The following is a 9823-nucleotide window of genomic DNA, read 5'->3' as shown; positions in this document are numbered from 1 at the left end:
GCCCGGAAGCCAGATCTGGAGCAAAGGGGAAAAGGACAAAGAACGTCTTTTTTCTGACAGCAGGTATGCTTCACGTGTGGGCCATGCTCCAAATCTTGTGACAGGGGATTCCGCTGTCCCATCGAGGACATGCTAAGACTGTAGCAGTATGGGTTAGGGAAGCTCACTGACAAGTCCTTACTGGAGTATGGGCCATGGACACGTGTACACCTCGGTAGGTGTGCACTCACTTCTTCGCTGCCCTATATAAAGTCCCTCATTCTTCGCCGGAGGTACGCATTCGACGAGTTTGGAAGCCACTGTTTCTTTCTTGAGCTTCGCCTGACTTGAGCGTCGGAGGGTCGCCGCCGGGAACCCCTTCCCGGCCCGACTTCTGTGCAGGTTCGCCGGAGCTTCGTACCACCAGTCGAAGATCCACGACAGCAGTCGAAGAGCGCCCCGTGCCTAGCGTCTATCGATTCAGCATTCGTACAGGATCAAAGATATCATCCTCCCTCGGAGTATGATGCAATGATAACTAATATGATGAACTCTACTACAATGAAGCATTCAAATCACTCATGATAGAATCAATTTATACTTGTCGGATCGAATCATCACCTTACTAATCTATTTGAAGAATTGAGCGACGATTCATAATCCAGAATATTTCAAACTGGCCTAGCGACGTTAACACTACCGGATTCAATGTAGTTGCTGAGCTAGGCAACATAGAGTAATTACATGAAAGGCCCACATGAGTCCCTATAAACTTATAAACTATTTAATTTTTTATAAGTACATTTGATATTCAAATTAAATATAATTTATTTATATTATACACACAATTAATTCAATGAACATTAATAATTGTTTTTATCAAACTTATACATAAATAAATAATTATAAAAATAACTAAATTTATAATATTAAACTTAATTATCAATCAAGTTTAAAAATATAAAATTTAAAACTAATCAAATAAATTTAAATCAAGGTTAAACTAAGTTTAAATTTAAATTCGAAAAAACATCAAGTTAAATTGGCTGAACCATGATTTCAAAAAATTAATTTATTTTAAGCTAAACTTAACTTAATTTAATTATTATATTAAATAAATTCGAACTACTCTTCCTGGGAAGGGAGGAGACTGGGCGTTGGCAATTTGACCGGCCGTTGCTCCACCTCCAGCCTCCTCTCCAAATGGCCACCGAGCGATCCCACCGCACTCCAGTGAGCCACTTCTTCCGCCTCCATGGAGACCACTACCTTTCTCTTCCTCCCTCTTTCTCACCCTTCACTTCCTTCCTCCTCAGCCTCCTCGCCGCCGTCATCACCGCCACCTCCACCGCCGCCACCTCCCCCTTCGACGACTCCGACCGTCTCCCATCGTATGAATATACTGGTTACCAACGTTCCGTCGTGGCAGATCAACGACGACGCTTGGTCCTGCTTGGTCATCCTCCTCACGTTTTGGTTCTTCGGTATCCCCTTTGGAACTCTCCTCTCGATTCTTTTGGGGACACCCAGAGGTTATTGAGTAAACCACGATTCTTTGATTAGCAGCTTCGATGACATTGATCCTTGGCTTTTACGGCTCCGTCGACCTCACCCTCGGCCCCAATTGCTCCCGGAATCTGCAGGCAAATCCCTTGTTTGTGCAGGATATAAAGGTCCGCCTTTTTCTATCTCCTTCGCTGATCTTTGCTGGTGGCCTTATCGGTCTGCTGAAATTGTATTCTTGCTGCAGCTGAAAGCGGACGAGGAGTCGTCGAAGCACGGGCCGATGCTTTACGGGTTTTACGAGCCTCCGCTGCTTGACGTATTGACTAAATGGTCAGTGACTCGAAATGTGTCCGTCCCCTCAAACTTTCACCAGGCAGGTCTATGCTGCTGTTTTTATAGTTAAGATACAGAAACTGGTTGCTCCACTGTTGCTCCATCGAAGTATCGAACAGGAAACTGGTTTACTCGATTACCAACTGTGCAGGAATGGATATACTATCTCAACAAAGGCTCACATATCGAGATTTCTTATGATGTGAAATTGCATGGCTCATACCCGTTGATCCTAGTCATCGCCCAAGGTGACTTTTAATCTACACATTTTTTTTTTTCATTTCAACTATGCAATTGTGTTAGCCTCGACACACTAAAATACTTTCCATGCCTCGTCATTAAGTTAGTAACAAGCGACACCAGAATTTAGTCATGCGTTAAAAGTTATGGATTAATAGAGAGGTCTATAACCCAAGCAAAACAATAGAGAGGTTTATAAGGCATATACTAGTTTAATAACTAAAGCATTTTTTGATGATGATTTAGGGCCTCATAACATTTCAACCAATAGAATTCTATCATCAAGTTTGGGTCGTGATAAATGGTGATGTGACTAAGTACCAACAACATTTTTATTGCTTGGTTCTAAACCATTGGTAACTCAAGCTTTTATTTTTCTGTTTGAAGCATGATTCTACTTGCAGGAATATGATAAAATTAGTTTATTTTAATCCTCTTTTTCATATAAAAAATAAGAAAAAAAAATATACTAAGACATGCACAAGATGACAAATAAATTTTGTTAGACGCTCTGATCAATTATAATTGAAAGTGCAAGGTGTAGATTAGATTAGAGAGAATTCTAGCAAACAATTTTGAGTGATTTAAGCAACATACATATTACTAGTGATATGACCTTTCATATAGTTCAATTAGGGATTGCCAGATATGATCCATTTAGTTGATCACAACTAGTTGGGACTAACACAACTTATTAATGCTGAATCCATAGTAGTAAACTAACATTTTCAACTGCAGATCCTGATAGTTTTAGATTTAATATCCTTGCCCAACAAATGCGACTGTCTAATCCATTGCAGGAATTTCTTCCCTCATAAAAATGACGAAAGTTGACTGCTAATTATCAAGTTTTTTTTGTTTTTGTTTTTTTTGTATCGTGTCAGATCTGTTGATTTTATTAACAACTTTAGTAAGAGTGAACAATCATATTCTTTCCCTCCTGAACTTTCAAACAACATTTTTGTCTCTTATTCTCTAAAGTTGTTCTCGGAGCATAAAATCATTTTGAATTTACTAGATATTGTCACGACTCTTCTCATGACAATTTGGTTGATGCAACCTTGTTCCATAGCCTTGCCTCTTTCCTTTAAGATACTGAGTTGGAGAGCTGAAGGGTGGCTCCCTTATTACAAAAAAATGCCAGAATAAGTATTGAGGCCCCTATGTGGATGGACTGCCTCAACCCAAATGGCTAGTTGTTGTGATATTAATTGCATAATCTGCATACGCCTTTTTTTTGAGTCATAACAAACAAAACGAAAGATTTAATGGGTAGAAAATAAGGATATCATTTGCAATTTTTTGTAGTAAAATATGAGACAAGTAGGGTTAACTGTGTAGATAATCAAGGGGTATGAAGTTGGAATCTAGTAAATAATCATATGTCATCTGATATTGGCCCTTTTGAAAGATTTGCAAATAATCCATACAAGGCAAAACTGGATAATGAGATATTTGTCAGAAAGCAAGTGTCTATTTGATGTTAAATGGATTGTTCTCGTTCTGGGAGTCTTGACATGTTTTATGAATATAGTTCTTTTGTTATATGCACTTTATCTTACACTTGTAACTCCACATTCAATAACTTATTATGAAGTAGAATACATTACATTTTCCCCCTTGTATTAATGATCTTTGTGGAAGATAGATATATATATATCCACTGCTGACTATTCATCATGCTTAGAAAATTTTGATCTGGAACTTATTTTTGGTTTTTATACTATTTGTTTATAGGAAAGGAAAGCCTTGTTCAATGGATGGAACAACCATCACATCCTAATACCACATTGTCATGGTCTCTTATTCATGGTATCTCTCCAATTAATCCTGTTCAAGAAATTTGTCTTGTCAATCACCTAACAAGTACCCAAATACAGGAAATGGAAAAATTCAGCAAACTATTGAAAAACCTTCTGATTATTACATTGCTGTGGGTAACTTAAACAATATAGAAACGGAGGTACATACTGACATTCTTTAATTTTTTTTAAGCTCTTGAGCAAGTAATCACGTTTGAGTCTGGAGAATACCATGCCTTTTGTGTATTTAATTGTTGTAGTAGATGCTACTAGTGCCCTTTTCTTTATTTACAATTCCATATTTCTTTGGTTTTATCTATCAATGAAATGCACAATCTGTAGTACACTGATGAAATGGAAAGTTGGAAGATATTAGGCATTTGCTAGATCCGCCATTGAAAATCTTAAATTCTTAGTTGCATCTTAAACTATTTTTCTCCTTGATACCTTAAATGGAGTAGGTTAGTGGATGCTTTTCATCACAAATATTTGGCTTTCAAAGAAAATGTGCATGCATAATATACTGCCTTACTGAAGAGCATGAACTGTTAATTGCTTCAATAACACTAGATATGGTCCTACTGAGGGAACTGAATGTGCTAATCTAGCTAGGAGTATAAGGGAAGAACAAGGAAAACAATGTTATGTAGGGAGTAACTTTATAAGGAAAAGCAGCAGTAGCACTATAGCCGCAAAGAGACTATTCATCTAAAGTCCATCCTTGCATCTGTAACTAATTTGAATTCTTGTGCGTTTCTTGAATCCTAATTGTTTGTTTTGCTTGTTTTGATTTATATCTGCTTGGTAATGTTCTTAACTTTTAGTTATTCCCTTTTATGTTTTTTTTTATAAAAATTTTATGTCGAGCTGTTCTTCTTAAAGATAAGTTTCTTGAAACAGGTTGAGCTGATCTTCAACATTCAGTCTATCACGTACAACACATCTGGGGCGTATTATAAATGTTCACTGAATCATAGGATCTGCTCTTTGAATTTGTTCTTAGAAAGGACCAATGTTGCAATTCTTACAACTCCAACTCCTGATCCAGTAAAATCTTCACTGTGACTTTTTAACATATTGCATGAGATGCTTTTTTTTTCCAAAAAATTGCCTGTTTCATTACTATGAGATTTAAATGAATATAAATATACAAGTATCTAGCTCACACAACCATGCACCTAATTATTGCCTGATTGATTCTTGATTTTGTTCCAGCGGCAAGGGAACTTTGTGACCAATACTAGAGTTATTGTAACGCAGAATATAGAATATGGCTCTAATCATTTTATTAGAACCCATTCTTTTATTGCTGAGACTTTACTATTCACCATGGTGAATTGGATATTTTAACTCCAGCAGCAAAGTTCAATCTGTCAATTTACTAGTGAAAGATCAAATGCAGTGTGTAACTTGTCTGTTGGAAGTGATTATTAGATGTTCTCTTTATTCAGAGTATGCAGATTGATGAATGGTACTTTAAGCTGACATATGGGCCTCGATGGCTGACTTATTTTGTTGGATCAGGTAACTGTGCAAACTGGTTATCTATCAATTGTTTTTTTTCTTCTAGCAATGCTATCTTTTATTGTTCTATTTGTTGGTGTAGGTGTGATGACTATACTAATTTTTGTGGGGTTCCAAGTATTTAGCACTTCACAGAATTACTCTCAGGATGGTACTGCTCATCAAACAATAAATACCACAACGGAGAGGAGCCCCCTGCTCTCTAACAAGGATGATGATGATCAGAGCTTAGGATCATCATATGAATCTGTTTCCCACGACGAGGAAGATATCAATGAACCTCCTGAGGCAGGAGCAGACCTGCCCAAGGACAGTGAAATTGACAACTTCCAACACCTCTGCACCATTTGCTGTGATGTTCACAGGGACTGTTTTTTTCTTCCTTGTGGGCATTGTGTAGTGTGCTTTGCCTGTGGAACAAGGTATAGTTGACAAAATCCTATCAAAATGATCGTGCCAGATGCTTAAATTCTTTCAGAAATGAACTCTGAGGGACTGATCAAGCATGTTTGAGTGTGCAGGATCTTGGATGAGGCTGGCACATGTCCAATCTGCCGGAGGAAGATAAAGAAAGTAAGGAAAATCTTTACTATTTGAGTTCCATATAGGATGAAAAGCAAAGGAAACAAATCCTACTTTCCTAAAAGGTAGAAACTACGCATTATCTTGGGAGTAAAATATCTATCGGTCTGATCCTTTTATTTTTGTCAGATCAAATGAAAACTCACAGTGAGTTTAATCCTAGCAGTCTTTGCCCTCTTGTACGCTGTTATTATGATTCTGCTAGAAGAATTGTGTAGTTGGAACTTAAACAGCCTTGTCTTATCTATTTCTGTGGCTCTACATTGTGTCAGTTCAATAGTTCATATCATGCATCAATTGTTGCTTCTTGTTCATTTACCATCTTTGAAAGCTTGTTGCTCTAATGGTCGACACACTTCGAATACATTCCTATGAGCTCTGACATTGTGGTAAACACATTGTCATACATGCCATTGCCAGATTTTCTCTAAAAATTACCACAATGTTTAAAACATAAAAAGCTGCAAGTGCCCCAACATTAGTAATTAAATTCCAAAAGTTTAATTTATCGATGGTGTAGTAAAATCTAATGTCCAGATTGTGTTTCCTTTCCGATAAAGTGAGAAACACGTGAAAATTATGAAGGACAGGAGCAAAGCCGAGCAGATAAAATTTTAGGAGTACATTTAATAGATTGGAGCGGAATTTCTTGACTTGGCTTTTTAAACGCATCACTCTTTTTTAAGTAACTCTTTTCATCCCTTCAACAAAAAAAAAAAACATAAAGGAAGGATTTTTAGACCGCTGCGCCGATCTCATCCCTTCTCGCTTCGCGATTGCTCGAGGCAGCTGGATCAAGATGTCGTCCCCCAGCAAGCGCCGCGAGATGGACCTGATGAAGCTGTAGATCTTTTGAACAACGAACGGTTTTAATCTGATAATATCGAATTTCTTTGGGTTCCCCCTTTTTGATTTTGGTTCGCTTCTTGGGTTTTGTAGGATGATGAATGACTACAAGGTGGAGATGGTGAACGATGGGATGCAGGAATTCTTCGTGAATTTCCACGGCCCCAACGAGAGTATATTATCTTTTTTCTCTGCGATTCTTCTATCATCTCTGTCTCTTCATGGTCTTCTGATTTTTTTTTTTTTTTGGAGAGTCTTTTTTTCGCCTGCGGATGAGTTAACTGAGAGGATAAAGATAAAACACGTCAAAAATGGTGTGAAAGAGGGACTGAAAAAGCTGCCTCTTTCTTGATTATGTCTTATTTATTCTTGTCACACACAGAGGAGTAAAATTTCACATCCTTTTCTGAGTTTCAATTTCTCTGTTTCCTAAGGGAAGTTTGAAGTCTCACTGAATTACATAAGGCCATTGATAAACTACTTAAACTCTTTAGTTCGGCCATGCAACGCTTCAACTAATCTTCTAATGGGTGCTTTATGTAGTTTTTGTATGAACACTAATCTTGAACAATTCAATAATTTTTTGGGTAGTTCACTATGGATCAGGTAAGTGGATTGTTGCTCATGACAGGCCTTTATCAAGGAGGGATCTGGAGGGTAAGGGTGGAACTGCCAGATGCATATCCTTACAAATCTCCATCCATTGGATTTGTCAATAAGATATATCATCCTAATGTGGATGAAATGTGAGTGTGCGAGTGTTCTTTATGGAACAAACTTTTAGCATTGGACATTAGGCAATTGACTTGTTTGTCCTGACAATTTTCAGGTCTGGTTCAGTTTGTTTGGATGTAATCAACCAAACTTGGAGTCCCATGTTTGGTAATATAACATTCCCCTTACTGTTGTCATCCTACATTATGATTGGCTCAATGAAGTGTGCAAAATAGAAAATTAGCTTACTCTCAGTATTTTTGTGTACTAATCTGAAATGTCTGCCAGATCTTGTTAATGCATTTGAGGTTTTCCTTCCGCAACTTCTTTTATATCCAAATCCTTCAGACCCATTGAATGGGGAGGCTGCAGCATTAATGATGCGGGATCGACCTGCTTATGAGCAGAAAGTGAAAGGTAATATAGACTTTGATCTAATCTCTTCTATATTAAATCTATTAATTGTTAATAAAAACATCTGTATATTTCTCCATTATCTGTTTTATTAAATTATGACATCTATTGTTGATATTCTAAACATTTAACCAAATTGATTTTCAGATATATTTAGTTCATTTTTTATCCTTCTCGCAATCATTCTTTTTCTAGTTTCATAGTACGACTAAATACTAATCAACTGGATCTACTTATAATTGAAAAAAAAACAATGTATGTTATCTTTATTCCTATAACTAATGGTAAAGAAAACTTTTCTTTTATTCCTTTGGCATCCTGATCAAAGATTTTGTTGAGTAATTTTGTTTAGTAAAAATCTTAGTTCAAGATTCTTACTTAAAATATTTTTTGATCTCCTTAACTCCTCTAAACTTCAATAGGGATATCACTCTGACGGGTATCTTTGATCCTTGGAATTTATTTATCATTTCTCTCTTGTTATCAAATTCATGTGTCTTAACCTATTTGCTGTCATCTTATTATCCGTTGAAGCTATAAAGATAACACAGTGGCTAGACACAACATCAAGAGACAAATAATGGTTTTGATGATGTCTGTGCAACTGTGCTAGTTTGAGTATCCCCTTTGTGAACATTCAGATTTTGAGATCTTTGTGGCAGCTTTTTATTTCTTTCTTCTGAGGTTCTACTTGGTTCCTCAGGTAACCAGATACAATGATAGCATTTTTTTTTGTCTTTTACTTCAATATTGAAATTGTGTGGCAAAGGAAGATGAAACTAATTGCTTTGTCTATTTTTTTCCCTTCAGAATTAGGAATGGTAGCTTTTCATGTTTTGTCTCTCTAGATAATGACTTCTTGATGGGCTTATTGTTATGCAAGATATTGTATTTTAATGACTTTGATAAAATATGTGTGTGCGGTACAAGATGTCATTCTTGAATTCAAGTGTTTTATTAGGAAGCATCACATAGAAAAAGTTAATGGGATGGAGATGAGAATATTAAGATGAATGTATACAATTAAAAGTTGAATAGATATAAAGGGTAAAGGAAAATCGACTATTAAAGGTATTGAGTAGAGATAGATCAAATATTCGAGTGAAAGTATAAAGTGTAGAAGGAGATCAAATATCAGAGTGAAAGGTATAAAGAAGATATCTTTGATTGATTTGAATATTAGTAGTGATTTTAATATCAGTCTGTCATAGGAACACTAAGACATCCAAATCCCCTAGACTTGGCTCAGGGAGTTATTCAAATGACATCACTCTGGTGTCTCGTTACAATTGTTAAATTTCAAACACAAAAAGTTTCTTTCTTTGTTTCAATGTTTTAGAATTAATAAAAAAAATCATTTTCCATTAATAAAACTTGAGAAATTCATCTCATTTATTTAAGATATAAAGGGATTTAGAGAGCTACTATTGCTAATCCAATTCTCCTCCATTTTGTTGTGATGGAATAACTGCCAAAATCAGAGCTGATGCGTTTAACCTTCAGTAGTAATTTTAAATCTGTGATGATGCTGAACTTATCCTTTTGCACTATCAGTTTCTCACTCCTTTTTCTAATGTCATCCAGAATACTGTCAGAAATACGCAAAGCCTGAAGACGTAGATGCTACTCAAGGAGATAAATCAAGTGATGAAGAGCTGAGTGAAGCTGAATACGATTCTAGTGATGAACCACTGGTCGGGAAACCTGATTAGCACTGTCTGTTGATTGTAAATTTTCTCAGGCGAAAATTTTTTATGAAACCGAATTAATCAACTGCAAGTTTAATAAACTGGATCCGGAGTGAAAAAAAAAAAATGCAAGCACACCCTTGAATATGATCATCATCAATTGCCATTTAATCCTTTATTTGGGTTTGTGTTTTT

The 9823-nt window shown here is 36.3% G+C and overlaps 2 protein-coding genes across 4 annotated transcripts; both read left to right on the top strand.

Annotated features, from left to right (window-relative positions):
* The first annotated feature begins 1121 nt into the window (after nt 1-1121).
* LOC122012074 (E3 ubiquitin-protein ligase APD2-like) lies at nt 1122-6280 on the top strand. Its single transcript, XM_042568530.1, has 10 exons — nt 1122-1463; nt 1543-1652; nt 1730-1858; nt 1970-2066; nt 3796-3870; nt 3939-4021; nt 4761-4907; nt 5312-5384; nt 5467-5806; nt 5906-6280. Exons 1-10 carry the CDS (start codon nt 1235-1237, stop codon nt 5979-5981), a joined length of 1359 nt encoding a protein of 452 aa, XP_042424464.1. The 5' UTR covers nt 1122-1234; the 3' UTR covers nt 5982-6280.
* LOC122012075 (ubiquitin-conjugating enzyme E2-23 kDa-like) lies at nt 5906-9806 on the top strand. Of its 3 annotated transcripts, none has more exons than XM_042568533.1 (6): nt 5906-5957; nt 6906-6985; nt 7444-7558; nt 7642-7694; nt 7815-7943; nt 9525-9806. In XM_042568533.1, the coding sequence occupies exons 2-6, from the start codon at nt 6907-6909 to the stop codon at nt 9650-9652; spliced, it is 504 nt and encodes a 167-aa protein (XP_042424467.1). In that variant the 5' UTR covers nt 5906-5957; nt 6906; the 3' UTR covers nt 9653-9806. The 3 variants fall into 3 exon arrangements, with proteins under 3 accessions (XP_042424467.1, XP_042424465.1, XP_042424466.1); XM_042568531.1 differs by lacking the exon at nt 5906-5957 and adding an exon at nt 6428-6809; XM_042568532.1 differs by lacking the exon at nt 5906-5957 and adding an exon at nt 6428-6832.
* Nucleotides 9807-9823: the final 17 nt, after the last annotated feature.

This window comes from Zingiber officinale, chromosome 8A (genome assembly GCF_018446385.1).
Source record: "Zingiber officinale cultivar Zhangliang chromosome 8A, Zo_v1.1, whole genome shotgun sequence".
NCBI lineage: Eukaryota > Viridiplantae > Streptophyta > Magnoliopsida > Zingiberales > Zingiberaceae > Zingiber > Zingiber officinale.
This window is presented reverse-complemented; position numbering and strand designations above follow the sequence as displayed.

Coding starts and splice junctions, on each gene's coding strand:
- LOC122012075 (XM_042568531.1), top strand. CDS start 6,766: ATGTCGTCCCCCAGCAAGCGCCGCGAGATGGACCTGATGAAGCT. Junction 6,810..6,905: donor GAGATGGACCTGATGAAGCT/GTAGATCTTTTG, acceptor TGGGTTTTGTAG/GATGATGAATGACTACAAGG. Junction 6,986..7,443: donor TTTCCACGGCCCCAACGAGA/GTATATTATCTT, acceptor TGCTCATGACAG/GCCTTTATCAAGGAGGGATC.
- LOC122012074 (XM_042568530.1), top strand. CDS start 1,235: ATGGAGACCACTACCTTTCTCTTCCTCCCTCTTTCTCACCCTTCACTT. Junction 1,653..1,729: donor TGTTTGTGCAGGATATAAAG/GTCCGCCTTTTT, acceptor TTCTTGCTGCAG/CTGAAAGCGGACGAGGAGTC. Junction 2,067..3,795: donor GATCCTAGTCATCGCCCAAG/GTGACTTTTAAT, acceptor ATTTGTTTATAG/GAAAGGAAAGCCTTGTTCAA.